This window comes from Euleptes europaea, chromosome 1, assembly GCF_029931775.1.
Source record: "Euleptes europaea isolate rEulEur1 chromosome 1, rEulEur1.hap1, whole genome shotgun sequence".
Classification (NCBI taxonomy): domain Eukaryota; kingdom Metazoa; phylum Chordata; class Lepidosauria; order Squamata; family Sphaerodactylidae; genus Euleptes; species Euleptes europaea.
In genome coordinates, this window is record NC_079312.1 from 118,847,419 (window position 1) to 118,866,654 (window position 19,236).

The 19,236-nt window shown below is 43.6% G+C and overlaps 1 protein-coding gene across 1 annotated transcript in view; it reads right to left on the minus strand.

Moving 5' to 3' along the window:
* STX8 (syntaxin 8) overlaps nucleotides 1-19,236 on the minus strand; it is a 116,611-nt gene that overhangs the window by 92,040 nt on the left and 5,335 nt on the right. Inside the window, exons 2-4 of the mRNA XM_056854939.1 lie at nucleotides 15,358-15,457; nucleotides 12,232-12,326; nucleotides 10,947-11,057 (exon numbers count right to left, since the gene is read on the minus strand). Of these exons, the coding sequence (XP_056710917.1) occupies nucleotides 10,947-11,057; nucleotides 12,232-12,326; nucleotides 15,358-15,457 (306 nt within the window). The remainder of the gene's footprint in view (nucleotides 1-10,946; nucleotides 11,058-12,231; nucleotides 12,327-15,357; nucleotides 15,458-19,236) is intronic.

The following is a 19,236-nucleotide window of genomic DNA, read 5'->3' on the forward strand; positions in this document are numbered from 1 at the left end:
CACATTTAGACACCAGCTTCCCCAGCAATGGTAGAAATGTTAGCTACAAAGGAAATGCCACAGAAGATGCACAGATTATTACTATGAGGCTTAGTGAAACCGTCACTGGCTTTGCATAGCAGCTGCTGTTCGCACTACGCTAATCTTGCTGGCAGAACGTTTGGAATAGCTGAAGAGAGGATGAAGATAGGTATGGTGAATATTTAGCATGTGGGTATCCAGTCAGTACCAAAAGCACTACAACTTTTTTGGGGAAAGTAGACATATACACTGGTGCTTCCTGCATACGATCACTTGCCATGGGGTTTAGATACCAGCATCCCATTACTTTCTGACATCCCCTCTCCCCTGGTTAAATGGGATGATTAAGAGATAGACTTCTTGCTATTCTACTGTACCTTCTGATTTCTGTAACTTGACATATACAAAGGCCCATAAGCCCAGAATCATGCAATGCTTTCCCATTTGTTATCTGATGACGTGATCTTTGACTCACACAAACTTATACCCTGAGAAATTCTGTTGTGTCTTTCAGGTACTACAGGACTCAAATTTTGTTCTAGTACTACTACAGACTAATAGGCCTACTCACCTGAAACAATCTCAGTTATGCACATCATGCATCTGATGAGGCAGGCCCTTGTCTGTGACTTTTCATGTTACAATGAATTAGTCGGGGTTTAATGTCACAGGTCTTCGTCTTTTGAACTGACCGACAGTTCTGAAAGTTCTATTCTGAAATCTGAACTATTTGGGGCCCCTTTGTAAATAAAATGAACGAAATTCTCCACAGGCAATCACCAGGCATCTTAAAGGTAGGCCACTCCTAACTGGTATTTTAAAGCCAATATTGGGGAAGGGCCATAGCTCAGTGGTAGAACATCTGCTTGGCATGCAGAAGGTCCCAGGTTCAATCCCCAGCATCCCCAGTTAAAGGGACCAGGCAAGTAGGTGATGTGAAAGACCTCTACCTGAGACCCTGGAGAGCCACTGTCGGTCTGAGTAGACAATACTGACTTTGATGGACCAAGGGTCTGATTCAGTATACAGCAGCTTCATGTGTTCATGTAAGGTTCCCCCATTCGGTTGATCAGCTTTCAAGAACCACAGACTTGCAGGGATAGAAAAAACCTGAAGGTCATTTCATCGTTTAGCCTCCATTGAGACACAATCTTCTCCATTTAAAATGCTCACACACACAAAAAAAAAGATTAGTGCATAACATTCAGGTTGTTATATTTCATTTATGTTATTTATAGTCAGGCTTTCTGAGACTCACTGTGTATTAAATAATGTGAGTCAATGCAACCAACAGGATGAGACATCTAATAAGCAGTGTAATAAGACTAAGATTGAGGGTATCTGACTGAAACACTGTGCCAAAAGAAACACCATGTCACGAGTGAACGTGAAAAAATATTTAGCGGGACATATCCAATGGCTTAACCTAATGAAATGTTAAAAAAATACTCATCTTTAGTGTTTTAAAAATCACTTGTAAAACTTTCCTAAGGGTCATATCTCAGCATCAATATAACAAATGTTCAAAATGAAAACAGAAACTGCTAACAAGGTGTGATGGACAGGGTAGGTTCTGCCTCTCCCTAAAAGTGATGGAATATTGGTGAGTTGACAGCTGGAAAACAGCAGTTGGGAGTCAGCAGCCAGAGAGTTGAGAAGGAAAAGAGAATGTCTGACTGTGGGAAACTGTGGAGAAGAGCTGCTTAAAGCCCACTGAAAATAGTCAATTTGTAACCAAAGGTAGCCGGCTCAAGGTCAACTCAGCCTTTCGTCCATCCGAGGTGGGTAAAATGAGTACCCAGCTTGCTGGGGGTAAAGTGTAGATAGGCTGGGGAAGGCAATGGCAAACCACCCTATAAATATTGTCGAAGGCTTTCACGGTCAGAGTTCATTGGTTCTTGTAGGTTATCCGGGCTGTGTAACCGTGGTCTTGGAATTTTCTTTCCTGACGTTTCGCCAGCAACTGTGGCAGGCATCTTCAGAGTAGTAACACTGAAGGACAGTGTCTCTCAGTGTCAAGTGTGTAGGAAGATATAGTCAGAAAGCGGTTGGGTTTGAGCTGAGTCATTGTCCTGCAAAAGTAATGTGCTAATCATTGTCTATATCTTCCTACACACTTGACACTGAGAGACACTGTCCTTCAGTGTTATTACTCTGAAGATGCCTGCCACAGTTGCTGGCGAAACGTCAGGAAAGAAAATTCCAAGACCACGGTTACACAGCCCGGATAACCTACAAGAACCACCCCATAAATATGTGTTTGTTTCAAATTTATAGCCCGCCCTCATTCCCAGCCAAGGCCGGGCTCGGGGCGGGTAACAACCTCTAAAATACATAAAACCATAAACATCAATTAAAACATCATATTAAAACCATACACAAAGTGGCCTTAAAACAACCCAGATGCCACCTTGTAACCAGATTTCGGCAGGTCAACACCCCATGGATGCCAAGAGTGGTGGTGGTGGGGAAGATGGGGAGGCCAGCAACGATGGATAAACTTGCAGCTGCCCTCAACTGTAAGCCTGGCAGAATAGTTCCATTTTACAGGCCCCACAGAACTCCTTAAGGTCTTGCAGAGCCCTGATGTCACTAGGAAGACTATTCCACCAGGCCGGGACCAGGGTCGAGAAAGCCCTGGCCCTCGCAACATAGCACAACACAACATAACATTTCTTGGGAGTTGACAACATGAGATGGAAGGAACTCATACTGTCAACTTCAAATGAATATTATAATATCCCTATGACTGCATTGTGCACGCACTTCACCCCGGCTTCAGGGTGGCTCACTTCCTCTGCCACTAGTACCTCCATTTGTGCAAGGCTCATTGAAAACCATTGATCTTGGGCAAATGGAAGAACCAATGAAAGTGGAAGCACAGCCGGAGTAAAGTGTGTGCGGAATGCCGTCATGCAGTCTGCCCAGTCAACATCATGATCTGACCTCACCCCATGGGTCAGTAATGACCCGGTGCTTGCACAGGGGATTGACTACCTTTACCTTTAACCAAAGGATCCCAATTGCGGGAATAGGACCACAGTCCAAAGGTCGATGGAAGCGAAACATTGTAACTTCTACATCACTTTCATCAGTGTTATGTTAATAACCATAAATGAAAGTTAACTTCTTGTCTTGTTTAACCCTATAGGGTGCGTGTCTCAGGGAAAGAAACACACATACTCACACAAGATAATATCTTGGTTTATATATGTATTATAGGATATGAATAAATGGTGGCAGCATATGAATGGAACAGCGTTTGAGCCCCAACCCCAATAACTCTATGTGAGTGAGGGCCTGTTACTGAAGGGGGCTGGGTGACCCTGTCTGCTGATGTCTCTGTAACTGAGAGAGAGAGGACCTGAGAGGCAAAATGGCCAAAGCTTTCTATATATTTTAAAAGAGAGGAGAAGGATAGCAACATGTGACACCTAACTGGCTTGTGACCCAGCACCTGAGAGAGAGAGTGGTTTCTGAGGGTGGTAGGCGCTTTGTGTGAGTGGAGAAGGGGGACGTCACACAGGGCTTTTCAAGAAACACCTTTCTAGCCCAAATCCTCTGCTCTAGAATCTGTAGTTGCAGCTCTCTGAACTTTCGAAGACATAAAACATCACCATCTTAAAGGAAACGGCACCTTTGTCACTTCCAGAAATGTGTAGTGGCGCAAGTTCTTCCAACTAACTAATTCCAGCTTCTAATTATAGTTGTGACAAGTGACCCACTGATACCGATAATCTTTCTGACATGTCTGCTAGCTACCTTCTCACCCAACGTAGCCTCCGGCTTCCCTCTTTCCTCCAGCCTTCCTCTGTGGTGTGAAGACGAAAGCTTATCCAATTAGCCACCCCCTGCCTTTGCCAAGTTAATCACTTAAATCTTTGAAATCGTCACAGCACAGTGGAGTGTGCAGATAGCTTTTGATTATAGGAGCAGATTTAACTAATTAAAAGACTTAGCAATGTGCCCAAACATAAAAGATGTTGGGGGGTTATAATCAAGGGTTGCGCCACTGCTTAACAAATAGCAGCTTATCTTTCCAAGTGCATTGTTTCACGGGAAATCCTTATAAAACTTCCCCGTTCAGATTAGTCAACCAGATCTTACCATAAACTATGACCACACAGGCCTTTCAAGCTTTCAAACATTCAAGCAGCAACGGCGATTTTTAAACAAAACCCAGGTGACACAATACTGGGCTGTGTGATTAATCACAGTTTCCCCCTAATGGATACCAATGACAGTAATGATATCTGAAGTGTTTTGAGCACCACTATTATAAATCTGCACAAATTATTAAACGAGACGAGACTAAATTTTCTGAAAAGCAGGGGCACAAGAATTTATACACATGCACACAAAGACAGCTTTTCCCGTTTTCAAGTCCAGACTGCTGTTTTCAAGTGCAGACTCATATTATTAAAAGCTGTAGAATGCCACATCTCAGAAGCCAGGGAGAAGGATTTTAAACATTCAGTGCTCTCATACTTGCACTATAAATATTACTCACAAAAATATGTGCATATATACACACACAGAAAGAAAATTTAAAACAGATGAATATGAGGGCTTAACAGTGCGATCCCTTGCACAGTCCCCAGTCTAAGCCCATTAAAACCAATACTTCCTGCAGCCAGCCGAGCGCCTCACATCGACATTCAGCTGAGGACCAGCTCTGAGGCTTCAGTGGAAAACAGTTCCATAAATGTCCTGCTCAACCAGTGGGAGGCGCATCCTGGGCCACAACAGGTCTCCAGCAAGGGCTCCAGGGTTCCAGTCCAAAGCCTGGGGTCCAGCAGGACGATCCAGAATCACAGTCCAAAAGCAGTCCGTGGCCAGATAGTAGGTTCCAAGAGTTAAGTAAGTCAGGAAACTGGTAGGATTGTCAGTCGGGTCACAGACAAGTTGATCCTGTGCTGGCTGAAACCATATATGGGGTGTTTCCCTACAGGTCTCTGGGTCCCACATTAGGCTCCTCCTCACATGCGGCATCAGCTCCTCTACTCATAAGGAGTACTGGGCCCCAGCTCCTGTGGTAACTTATCAGTCTCCTTAGCAGAAGGGAGGCCGTGGGCCACTAGGTGTGTACTCCTGTACCTGGTCCATGCTTCAGCCCTAGCCCTTCACCTCTTCTGCTCATGTGGTGCTTCGTAGACTGTGACAGGTTTTATCATGGGGGGTCCATGTTGGTAATTCCAGGCTTGAGGTCAGTGCCGGTGCTGGCTCAGGATCCCTTCGGGGAGGCAATGGAGAGTCTGCCTCACTAGGAAGGTCTGCCAAGGGGGGAGGGGGGCTTGGGGACAAGTTGTCCTCTTCCTTCAAGGACTTCTCTTCCCATGCTAACCTTGGGCAGTCCGTGGCAATAAAGCATGGTGCAATCATTATAAGAACTCTGCTAACTCTGATCATCTTTGGATCATCTGATCATCTTTGGAGACATAACTGGATTTAGGTGGCACCTGGTTGGCCACTGTGTGAACAGACTGCTGGACTTGATGGGCCTTGGTCTGATCCAGCAGGGCCTTTCTTATGTTCTTACATTGCTTCAGGGGCCATCACTATCTGAGGCTAGAGGGCTGGCAACCCAAAGGGCCTTCTCAGTCATTCCACTGGAACTCTGGAACTCCTTCCCCAAGGGGATTCCTTTGTCTGCCTCTATCTTTCTCTTCCATCAGTGGATGAAGACATTTTTGTTTGGCGTTCCCCCACTGTTATTAAGCCTTCTCCGTTTGTGTGTTTATGGGTTTTGTTGAGTTGTTTAAATGTTTTTATGCACTTATATCTAGACTAGAGTCCGTTGCTCATGTGGAGGAGTGAGGAATCAAACCCGGTTCTCCAGATTATAGTCCACCGCTCTTAACCACTACACCTCACTGGCTCTCCAAGGAGGCAGCAAGTAAGAAATTTCTCCATTCTTCATAGGTAGTGACATTTATTCTGACTGCTGCTTCTGGCAGCTTGATACCATAATGGATAACAGCATTATGAAAGCCCAGCTATTCAATAGCCCTCTTGCCTTTAGCAAAGCTTACAAGATTTGTTCAAAGGCAGGCTGCCCAGGTGTTTTTTGGGTTACTCTTACAAAATGTAAATCCAGGTGCTTAACACTATCTGCCATGATGAACCTATATGACTGGTACTTTATCAACTACATCGGCTTTCAATTTGTTTCCAGATTCATTTAAATGCTGGCTGCGACCTCTGAAAGGCTCGGATCCAAAATGCCTGGAGGACCTGTCTCCACTCATACAAACCTGTCAGAGTTTTACAGTCAGCTGACGGTGCTCCGGTGCAAGAAGGTGCATCATTTGATGTAAGAGCAGAGGGAACTTACAAAAACATTTTTAACCTTTTCACTCACTGCCACCAAGGTAGAAACTTTGTCCCCTTAGTGATATAACTGACCCCACCTTTGGAGGCCTTCCAGTGCATCCGCCTCAGATAATGAACTTTTAACAATTGCTTAGCTTAGCCTGAGGTCTGACAAGCTATTGAGCTCTTTTATATGGACGGTACGACTAATCAGTATTCAGTACCATTTTATTTGACGCATGAATAGCATTAATGGCCACTGTTGCTATCTGCTGTCAGTATTTGTTTAGAATAAAATAAACCCTTTAAACAAAAACAGATAATAAATAGCCCCACATAGGTACTGCAACTTACACATTAGGCAATTTAACAGATTTGCTAAAAAGGAGTCCAGCAAAGGAACAATCTTTATTTAGCACCATGGGTACAAGGAAAAAATATGTTGTGCACAACTGAAGCCTCATCTACTCTGCAGAACCTCTGTTTTGAAACCAAAAGACCATGTTGCTTATGCAGTTAACATTCAGTGCGCAAGATCCTGCATTCTGAATTCCTCTACAGCGGGGGGGGGGGGGGGGATTGCAATGGAAGACACTTGAAAAATGCATGGTTAACTGAAAAGCTACTGAAGAAAAATGTTTTGGATTCAAAGAAATAACCATGTTCGAGAAAGAATATAAACAGCATAGCCTTTTTTGATATTGAGGTCTGTATCCTAATTAAGGATGACAATACTGGAACGTGAACTACTTTGGGGCCATATAAAACAATGCCCTAATCTGCATCCTGGATCAAGTTGTCACTTAACATAAGACTTAGGAATACTAAGACCACTGTACCACATCAAGAGAACTCAACATTAAAGCACATTTCAAAGGATGTCAATTTAGCAAAAAATGGTGACCAAACATAAACAGAGATTAATTTTGAGAATGCCTTCACACTTTCTTCACACCATGAGGACAATAAGACATGTGATCACTGGTGCAAGAAGGTTAATGAAGGGGATGACAATAGGGAAGGGTTTAAAAGACTTGTGAGGCTGAGGGATGTATGTTCACAATAGATTAGGTAAAGAAAAGTGGCACCCGCATACAGGGAGAGAGAGAGAGAGAGGAATTGTCCGTTCACGTATTCCAAACAAACCAGCACAACTACACTGTCACCGTACATACAAAAATATTAGGCCCACAAGCATCCTATTCCAAAGAAGGAATTATGGAAATCTGCAAAGCCATAACTGGATTTAGGTGAACAAGGTTTAATTTATCTTACAGAACATGTAATCATGGTGTTCAGAATCTGACATGCCTTTTAAAAATAGGGAGAGGTCATTGCTCAATTACAGTCAGAAGGGAAAGGAATATGATGTAGGTACCAAAACACAAGCTGAAATAGATGTATACTGTGTGTGCATTTTTGAAATAAAAGAATTACTGCATTAACCATTCTTCATTGGCCAATAGTAAGCCATAGCTACCATCCTTTCAACAGAGAATGCCAGCACCTCCCATTCTCTAGCCCTCATACTTTCCCTGCCTTGTGTCTGGCCTAGTGTTTAGCTTACTTTTGGTTCACAGGAGCAAATGGAGGAAGGGCAGTTTTAAGCACTTTCAGTTAAAGGAATCTTGCTTCAGGTGTGGTTTTTCATCTGTGGATTAAGCCACAGAGGTATCTGCCTGACCATGGATGCTCCCTCTGGTGGCAGAACCTCACAATCTCCCAAAGAGGAGCAGCTTCCCAAGGAAACGTTTCATAATAGACTCGGGTCTGTGTTCTTGCAGGGTGCATGCACTAAACAGCATCTCAGTTGAGATAATCCATCTACATGGAAGCCATTGCCTGACTGATTTTCCACGCTCAGTTAAACAGGCTGAATGCAAAATCCAGGACGCAGGGGTGTCAAAAGGATTTGCAAGGCTCCCCAGGGGATTACAAGGCCATAAAACAATTAATGGATTAGATGCTCTTCTGCAGTTCTGTTCCTGGAAACATATTTTCTTTCATTAAAATATCTAAGTTCTGTACACATGGTTTAACTATTTCTACGTTCTACATAGACAACTAAAGAACAGCATTGCTTAGCAAAAACCCAAACAGACAGCATAGTATAAAAATGTGTGTTGCTTCAGATTCTTTTAGTTCAGGGCAGGTGACAAGAATGTTAAAATGTAGATTAAACTATCTAGCATAAATAATAGTATACAGGTTGAGTATCCCTTATTCGGACAGCTTGTGACCAGAAGTTGTCCATATTTCGGATCTTTCCGTATTTTGGAATATTTTGGAATTTTTGCATATACATAATGTGATATCTTGGGGATGGGACCCAAGTCTAAACTTAAAATTCATTTATGATTTATATCTACTTTATATACATAGCCTGAATGTAATTTTAAACAATATTTTTAATATTTTGTGTATATTGAACCATCAATGGCGTTGCGGAAGACCTGTGAGTAATGCTTGCCTGCCGGCTCCAAAGGTCTGGTTTTCGGATCAGTCCGGATATTGGATGTCTGGATAAGGGATATTCAACCTGTACTGCCACAACATGCAACAGTAATGCAAACACATGCACCAATTTGTCTGACCACTGCTACATCTGCTCCCTATTCCTTCCAACATTCTATTACTATTAGCTCTCTAACAGGGGTGGACTGGAAATCCAAAACAGCCCTGCTGAACGGCATTGCAATGCCCCCCCTGCTCTTGCACCCTTCTGCCTCACCTGATGGGCGTCCTGCCGGGGCCAAGGCAGGAGGGACTTCCAACTGGCAAAGGGAAGGCCATCGCTCCCATTCAAAGTGGCAGAAGAGCTGGAAGGAGGCCCTCCACTTGGCAGTTATCACCCTGGCAATTGCCTGAGACACAACTGGTCAAAGGAGACGCGGGCATGCCTTCAGAGCTGCCAGAGCAGAAAGTGCTTCTGCCCCATCTTCCCCCAGAAGCACTTCAGCCCTAGCAACAGGCCCTGCCGCCAGCCTCCCAGAGTTGTTGCCAGGCCGACAGATAGGAAGAGGGCCTCTTCTCCTCCATCCTGCCCTGCCCCAGCTGATCAAGAACTCCTCTCCCCTTGGCTTCCCTAGGACCAGCCAGGAATGGGAGCCTCTGAAGCCAGCCATGCACCTGCCCCAGCCCCATTGCAGCTAGGTAGTGGCACTGTGGCCAAGAGCTGCAGTTGCTGCTTTGGCCAGCTGCACTGCCTGCCCCCTACTGCTCTGGTAGCCACAGCTCATCATCCCTGGTCTAAGCAGCGTGCCTAAAGCTGCCTAGGCATACCATTAATGATGAGCCATGGCTACCGGAGTCAGGTAGCACAACTGGCTGAAGCAGAACCTGCAGCGCTGAGTGATGGTGCACGAGCTGGGGAGAACTGTCACCAAACACCCTATGGAGGCAGGAAGAATGGGGATGAGGGGGTCTCTGTGGGGAGGGGTCAGAGAGATGCAGCCCTCCAGGGCAGCAGAGCACAGGCAATTTTCCCTGTGACTTTAATGGCCAGTCCACCCTGCCCTCTGAGGGCACTGTTTTCCATTATTCCTGTATTTAGATTGCTAAGAAACTCCATGTAAGAAAAGTACCGATGCAGAATCTCAAAACGAACACAACCTGCAGCTTCTGAACTGATACTTCTTAGTTCCTTCTGATTTTTGTTACCACTTCTTTCATGTCCTAACAGAAGATTGAAGAACACAAACTGTGTTGCCCAGACCCAACCATATGCACCTGTTTCTATCTTTTAAATACACATACTTCTCCCACTCGTCTCTTGGTTGCTCCCGAAATGGTTCCTGTGCCCATCTCTGACCCAGCTCTGCTAACTTCTTCCTCATCCAAATTACCCCGCAAGGCAGGTTAGGTTGACAGAACGTTACAAGTACAACGTCACTAGTTTTAGTCCAAGCCTGAACTCTCCCCTAGAAGCTAAAATGACTAAACTGAGGCTATCATACTTTGGTCACATTATGAGAAGACAAGAGTCACTGGAAAAGACAATCATGCTAGGAAAAGTTGAAGGCCGCAGGAAAAGAGGAAGACCCAACATGAGATGGATTGACTCATTAAAGGAAGCCACGGCCCTCAATTTGCAAAACCTGAGCAAGCCTGTTAACAGTAGGACGTTTTGTAGGACATTAATTGATAGGGTCACCATGAGTTGGAAGTGACTTAATGGCACTTAACACATACAGTTTTAGTCTTACAGTCTAAACACTATACCACACTGGCTCTGAAGAATTCAGATGGTATTTATTCTAGGCCTTTCATTATGACTGGCTTTAACGTAACCCTTTGAGTTTTTTCTTACTGTCACTGTACACAATCTGGCAGGCCTGCAGTGTAAGAAGTACCAGTGGCTGCACAGCTACAATAATGTAGTAAAATACGTTATAAAGCCATGAAGATTCTCCTAGAATTCTCAGCAGTGTGCAACACTGATCTAGCCAAGATGCTTACAGAAACATGAAAACAAGTCATGAACAGTGAAATTGATCACACGAAAGGCACTGTAAATTTGAACAGTAGGATTCTATGCACAGAAGTGCTTCAGAGATGTTTTGACGACGCAGCTACTCTCCCACACTGCTTATTTAAAAGTGACAATACCATACCTTATCACATCTGGTTCTGTGTTTTCATTTCTGAAAGATGCCTGAAGTCGTCCGTGTCGTGTGAGAAGATCATCCAATAAATTCTGCCGTCTATCTCCTTCGTGTTGTGTTCTACAAGAACTGGGTTAAGGTTGATTCTCGGAAGTAAATGGGGAAATGTCTATAATTTACACTCTCTGCATTAAAATACGCAATCAAGTCAACTAGGAGTGCTATAATCAGGAAGAACCCCTGTCGGCATGGCAGATACCATGCCAGATTTAGGAGACATAAGCAAAAATACTCACAATTCCTGCCTCATTTTATAAACATACATACCTATCCTAAGACAAATTATAGAACAGGCAGCACAATGGCAAAAGTCATAACTACCCTTCGGTTCTTAACTGAGACTGCCCTATGCATGTCTGCATAAAACAGTTACCTGGGCACATCTTCTAAGCCAATACCCGCTTTGGGGGCTGTATGTGTAAAATGGGACCTAGCTGGTTTTGCATTAGCCTAGAGGTGTCAAACTCATTTATTACGAGGACAAGATATGACATAAATGTCACTTGGCTGGGCCGGGCCATGTGTACCATAAAATTTAATGTCAGGTACCAGAGACACCGACTTTATAGAAGACACAGGCAAAGCCAATTCGTGATTTTTTTTTTCATTTTATTTAACAGTCTTTAATCACTGACACTTTGGGACTGGAGGGGGAGGCTGCCTGGCCAGCCTTCAGCGGGCCTCAGCTGGCTCGCGGGCCAGATAAGAGCTCTCAAGGGGCTGGATCCAGCCCCCAGGCCTTATGTTTGACACCCCTGCACTAACCCATTTGTACCTAACAGTTGCACCAGCACATTTAGTTAATGGTGCTTCAGTGTAGCACTTGCATGTACAAACTTAGCACATGAAATAAAATTAAAATTACAAGTACTTTGGTCCTATGAGGCATCTGGCAGCACAAAGGTGCAGGTGATGTGGCTACTATAAGATACAAATGATTCTGTCAGTGGCAAAATGTATAGGGGCAATAATTAAATACCAAAAGAATAACACTAAGTAAGGCATTTTAATTCCTTTATTTTCTGCTAAAGGCTATAGCTGTACGAGCAGAGATAGATTAGATTAGATTAGATAGATAAAATAGATAGCTAGATAGACAGACAGAGATAGAGTACTTTGACTGTTGGGAATCTTAAAAGGAAGAAAAAGGGTCCAGTTGCTTTCCTAACACAGAATGTTGCAGTCAATCCTGCAACACCAGGAAGGCCTGCAAGAAAACAGTTTACAGGGATACATCTGACGTGTTGACACGGAGCGAAACAACAGGTCCTTCAGACGATCGGTCTTTTCTTTGAGATTCTGCAGTAGTGACCTAATGGAGACACTGAGCTAAGGGAGACAGAGCAGAAGACAAACAAGTGAGCACATTTTATCAGAATTACAAGACAACCAGCCAAAAAAACAGGTAGACAGTATATTTTCTCACAGGAAATGCTTTGTCTGTAAATTGGCAATTGCCTGCTGATTTCTCATACAACTCCTGCCATTCTGGCAACAAAATGTCCTAAACCAGGGGTGTTGAACTCAAATTAATACGAGGGCCGGATATGACATAAATGTCACTTGGTTGGGTCAGGCCATGCCTCGCCAGCCCAGATTGGGGGGCGGGGGGGCTACCTTGGCTAGCTCGCAGGCCGGATAAGAGCTCTCAAGGGGCCGAATCCAGCCCCCAGGGCTTATGTTTGACACCTCTGTCCTAAACATTTTCCCTACTTGGCCCATATGGAGGAACGTTCTTAAGCAAAGTATGATTGGAAAAGGAAGCCAGTTGTAACCCAAGGGTTTGGAAAAGGCCGCTCAGATAACATTTTCCATTTTGCATGCAGCAACAAACCTAATCAAGTCTAATCAAAGACTTGTAATGATATTGCGGCACCTTTTCAGGTCCCAAATAGCCAGGCCATGCGCCCCGGCATAGAAAGCGGTTTGTCTTGGAATCTGAACCCAATCGCAAGGGGCTTAACTTTGCCCATGCCATGCTTTAAGCTTGGCTTGTGAGGAACCTGGTACTAAATAATTTGTACATTTCCTGATTTTGGGTCAAGGTTTCATACACAGCAAGCCAAAGACCAGCAAATTGTGCAAAGGATGCATAAAACTGACAGCCCAGTTAATATGCTGGCATCGCAATCCCACCCATAAGACCTTTTCCAGGCTACAACTCCTTCTGAACCAATTGCTCCTGTTCCCGTTCTGCATCCTGTAGCTCAACAGTACAAACGAGAAGTCTGTGTTATGTACACATTCGATTTAAAAGAATAATGAGGAATAACAGATTACACTCAACCCCTCAGTCCCAAATTCTAATGGAAAGAGAATCAGCCACTTTTCTTGTCGTATGAACACCCAAGTGCACAAAAGTGTGATTAATACCACAAAAACAAGACAAATGCTCACATTTTCCCTACTTGGCCCATATGGAGGAAGGGCATTTTTCTCCAATAAAACTCTTCCCGGCCACCGACAACATGACAGATCTACTTTTTTAAAAAACATCAGCCCATAACATGAGTTGTTATGGCAATAAATACTGCCATTGTTGGAAACCTGTTTACACTGGACTCAAACGCTCGCTTCCCACTTGCATGCTGGGCAAATGCCTTCAAGTGTGCTAACGTGCAAGACATGGAAAATTTTTCTTCATAGAATCATTCATCATCTGAGCAATGTGTTTCATAATACAAGACCACAACCCGTACAGTAGGGGGAGGAGTGTGGGGGAGTATTACCGGTAGGTGCTTCTGATACAACACAAGCACCTCATGCTAGTTCCAGCTTCCTTTTTTACACGATCAGGCACTCAAAGTACCGGACGCTCTCGGGGAGATCGAGAGAGGCAAGAAGACGCTTGAGAAATCATTAACCTAATCAGGAACAGCACATTGGCAAAAGAACTGGGATACATGCAACAAAGCAGTGGATGCGAAGCCAGCAGTCCCAATTCCAGATGTCTGGGTCAGAAAGCAGCCTTACACGTCGCACAGCCAGGATCGTTGCGGTATGCGTGTTTACCAGTGTTTCCCGGAGCAAGCATGTAAATGGTAGGCACACATCCTTATACACTTGCATGTGTGCCTCAGGATATCTGCCCCAACTGGATATCTCAAGGCATGCGTGGACAGGTGGCTGAAGGACATCCACCGATCCCTCGCTCTGTGTGTTTCTGAGAGGGGATCCACCCCAAACTTAACTGCCGGGAAAATACAAAGCAGTACTAAGTCCGGAGGGCTTCTAACCTTGCCTTCTCAGTTTCCCTGGCAATAAGGGAAGCGAAAGCATACAGGGTTTTACAGTCTGACATACAGTCTGAAAACTATTCCGATCGGAGTTACAAAAGGTGGTTTTGAACTGAGCGGGACCCTGGCAGCCAAAGCTCAAGTTCTCCATTTCATGGCTGTAACATTGCAGAATTTAGAAGCTGTGCCCTCCCTGCCCCAGCCGAGATTGTGCGCTGGTGCTGCTGCCTCTTGCCATTGCAATGGTACAGCCCCAAACATGACCAGGGCTGCAAGTAAACAGAACTGCAGCAAACAGTTTCTTCCATCAAAGCTATTTTTAAAAGTGTTGCGTCCGCAGTCTCAGAGAGAGAAGTCGTCCCTTACATCAGGAGACACTTCTTTCCAATTATAAGCTAGGACACAACCCACTAATAAAGAAATCCCAGGTACCCAGCTGTCAGCTCTGGAAACAAACAAACCTGGCTTGGGGAGTCTGGGAAGTTGATTTAAAATAGAACAAAACAAACAACCAAAAAAACCCCAGCAAGTCAGTGGCTCTTAAGAGTCTACAGTATTTTTTTTTTAATTCTGGCTTCAAGTATAATCATTTGCACTTCAATTACACCTTCCACACACCCATGAAAACATATTTTAGACAGACAATAATAACTTTTGAGTCAATCCAGCATATTGCCTCTCTAACAAGAAAGCAAGGGGTGTCAAAAAAGCAACTGAACTCTTTATCCCAGAACAATTGCTCTCAAACCATGATGCCAGTCACCCTGTTTTCCAAAATATTCATTTCAATTCTTACGCCTCTCCATCCACATGAAGCAAAACAATTTTTTCAGCTTTTGTTATTTTAACACCACAAAATAACCAAATCACATAAAAGGCTGAAATTCACTTATTCCTGTACAACTCTAAGCACTAAAATCTCAATGTCCTGGACCATTTCAAAAACACTCAGCTTTTGATCATCTCTAAGATACAGGAGCCTCACAGTTGCCACTCTAGAATGCCTCTTCTGTGTCCCTTAGCTGATCAAATCTAGAAACCAAATGGTACAGGCCAAGGGGATGCTCTTGCCTAATCTTAAAGATGACAGAATGTAAGGAAAGGGAGAAGATATGCTTAAGTACCTTAGTTGTACTTTCACCATTCCTCTGACATCTGTTGCGTTCTTGAATTTTTTCAGCAAGTTCTTGGGCGATAAGGTAAGTGGAATCATACATCGACAACCTAAAACATACATACATATATTTACGTATAAGATATGAATATACATATTTCTCATCTATTTTTAAAAACTCTGCTAATGACATATACATAATTCAATCTCAATTTTTTCTACTGGTGAGGAGAAGGAAGAAGCGGAAGAGGAAGAAGAAGTTGGTTTTTATATGCTTTCTCTACCACTTAAGCAAGAATCAAACTGGCTTACAATCCCCTTCCCCTCCCCACAACAGACACCCTGTGAGGTAGGTGCGGCTGAGAGAGCGTGACTGGCCCAAGGTCACCCAGCTGGCTTCATGTGTAGGAGTGGGGAAACAAATCCAGTTCTCCAGATCAGAGTCCACCGCTCCAAACCACTATACCATGCTGCATCTTTTCAGCTTTGGAGCATAGCTCATGAAGTCATCACAGTATGCAACCCTTAAAAAAATCAAAAACTTCAATTGCCATACAGTGTAGACTTTACAAGACATGCAACCCTGAAACACTTCTACCTATTTCAAGATTTCTAGGATACCACCATAACTGCTAAGCAACAGGCAGTGGGAAGAGGAAATAACGTTGTCAAACATGCAGAAGCTCAAGAAACAAGCTGTGGCTCCTTTAGATGCACATATGTTGTGTACGGAAGCATGCATCACAAAGTATGTGTTCCCCTCAGGGAACACCAGCATAAAGTGTGATCAGGCACTCTGCCCCCGTGACCAGAAATGCTAGAAAAACACCATTCCTGATCATAAGGAGAGTGCTTATCTCTGCAGTTTGTACATGCGTCAATGCCATATTCAAATTCTGGAGAATGCACGTATACTGAGGCCAGCATGCATGCTCTTGCTCCCCCTCTACGAGCATTATGTTATCAGTAGATGTGCCATCTGTAGGAGGCTACGTGTCTCCGTTAAGAGCCTCCCCCCATTCCATGATATGTTTGAAACAATATGCCCATGTACAGAACACTCAAATGCTTTTAGCATTCAGGATGCCTCTAAGCTTTTATGTGACAGAAAAACCTGACATTCTGAAAGAGAAGTTGTACAGAACACTTTCATTTGCGTCCAAATTATGCTTTCCAAATTATGTACTGGCTTCACTGTAGAAAGGGGGAAGGGGGAGAAGAGAGAGGTTTTCAGTTAAAGGTATAGTTGTAAGCCAGTCATCACTATATCCAGTATTAAACTGGCTGTCCTTTATATGGATAATGAAAACTGTACAACATGACCAGTCACAGACATTACAGGGGTCTCTCCATACCTGAGAAACTCCTCAGACCTGCCAAAAAATATGACTTTGGAAATTAATCAAAAGAGAGGGGGAAAGAGAGAAGACCCTTTTAAAAAGCCTGATGATTATATGTGCTCTAGACAGGAGGAAATGTTGAAAGTACCGAAGTATCAGTTAAAGGAGAAAAAGGATTATTCTGCTTAACCTTGAGAGCTTAATGAATCCTGTAAGGGGAGAATGATTTCCAGACCATTCCCCCTCCCACAATCCCTTGTGGATCCCCAAGCTTGTCGATCTAATATTAAGTGGCTTGCCCACCTACGGATTATGAAAGAGTAAAACCAGGTTATACACAGACAAAGTAAGAGTCTCTACTGCTGGTCCAGGATAGAAATATTTCCATGGCTTTATTTTTCCAAGGAAAATTTTCAACTTCTGAAAATACTAATAAGCCGTATGCAAAAATGCTGAATAATAAATGGCTACCAATACAATATCGGGCAAACTGGGCGGTTCCAAGTCATAGGCAGTATTTTTCATGGATTATCCCAATGAAGTGTGACAGAGTGTGAGACACACACGGCCCTATTGATTTGGAAATGGGAAGCAGAGGTGTGTAGCACGCAATAATTGAATCCAAAAATCAATGTATACGGTACATTCACTTGCAAGTCAATGGTAGACTGGGCTGCTGAAACAGCCTAGGTCAGAAGCCCCCAACCTTTAGGAGACTGTGGAATTCTGACACAGGGTGGTGGGTGCTACCACAAAATGGATGCCACGAGAGGCGGAGCCAACCACAAAATGTCAGGGAGTGAGGTTATGCATAACTCTATTAGTAACACTTCAACATTTCAGGCAGAAGCTTTAACAGGATGCCTTTTAAAATGAACATCTTGTTTAAAAATATTTTCTTGCATACACACAGCTTACCTTCAATCACACAGTGAAGATTGATGTGATTGCTGAAGCAATGTTTTTAAAAATGTGCACAGTCATTCGGATCTCCAATGACCAGCAAGACGTCCTGCTGGGCAAAAGCCCTGCCCACTTTCTAAAATTACTTGGAGGGCGCCAAGAAAGGTGTCTGAAGGCGCCATAGCACCCACAAGCACCATGCTAGGGACCCTTGGCCTAGGAGCCCCAACCAACAATGGGCAACAGACAGGGCCAACAGAGGCTCTCCAGGGGTTGCTTGGGTTGAACCTGGCCAGCAGCAGCACAGAAGCCAAGCTGCCCCCCAGGAACTTTTTAAATTAAAGGCCCAATCCATCTATGGTGAAACTCAAATCAAAACCAAAACCAAAATTCTTATTCCATTTCTGACTACAAGTGAAAGCAAAACTGTACCTGCGATTAATCTTGTTTTCACTTTTTGTACACAGAGCAGTGATTAATTGATTTTGCTGAGCTGGAGAGGGTGTAGATGTTTGCATAAAGTCTGTCACATTATTAATGCTTTTGGCTATTCTGACACAGTCATAATGCTGGGGCGGGAGGGGGGAGAAAGAACTGCCCTTTGCTGCTGGAAGATCAACCACAAGTCCAACCAGTCAAGAGAATGACTTCTTGGCGGAACCATCTGTTACCAAGAGATAATTTGGTTCAAACAGTTCTGAATCAGATTTGCACTGCTCTGAACTACAGCTAACAAGTAGTGCCAGTAATGTTGCCAACTTCCAGGTGGTGGCTGGAGATCTCCCACTATTACAACGGATCTCCAGGCAACAGAGATCAGTTACCCTGGAGAAAATGGCCGCTTTGGAAGGTGGACTCTCCAAATCTCCAGGTATTGCCCAACATGGAGCTGGCAACCCTAAGAGCCAGTGCTTCTACCGTGGCAGTGAACTGAAGGTGCCCCAATGCCATCAGTGTGACGGAAACTCTATTGAAGTAGATGAATGCACAACAGTAGCAATCATGCGTAGTTTTAAAAGTGTGTTAAAATTAGACTGAGGACAGTTTTCAGTGCTTCATTCTTTGTCCTTAAATTTTTAACTTATCATAAGTGCATGCTGTTATGTATAGTCTTTACACTTTTTCAAATACTCAAAAATATATTCAAAACTTTATGTGGAAGTTAACATTTAAATCATATTAAAGTGCTTAATTTAATTTTTCTCTGATTCAAATATTTTACTGCAAACAATATTAGCAAAACTAAGATATTTACACTGCACACCAAATTAAAGTGGAGAACTTATAGCTTTCATTCTTTTATATATTTAGTCAAGCAAGCATTCCAAATCAGTTCACAATGTATTTAAAGCACCAGAAAACCATCTAATTTATACTGATTTGGAAAAACCACATCACTGGTCTCTACATACTCACGGGACACCCTGGGCATGAGGAAAAAAATATTACTTTGTAAATTAACCCAAAGGGAGAAATCCTTGATCACCACCCCGATGATGACTGAAAATGCTCCAAATGGGAAGGAATGTAGAGAACAGATGGGGGGGGGGGAATAAACCATCCTGGAGAGAAAGGCTTTGTACAAGTCTCAGGTGGGTTTCAAACTCCTCCCAGGATTTCAACTTATTATCAAGCCAATTATATCG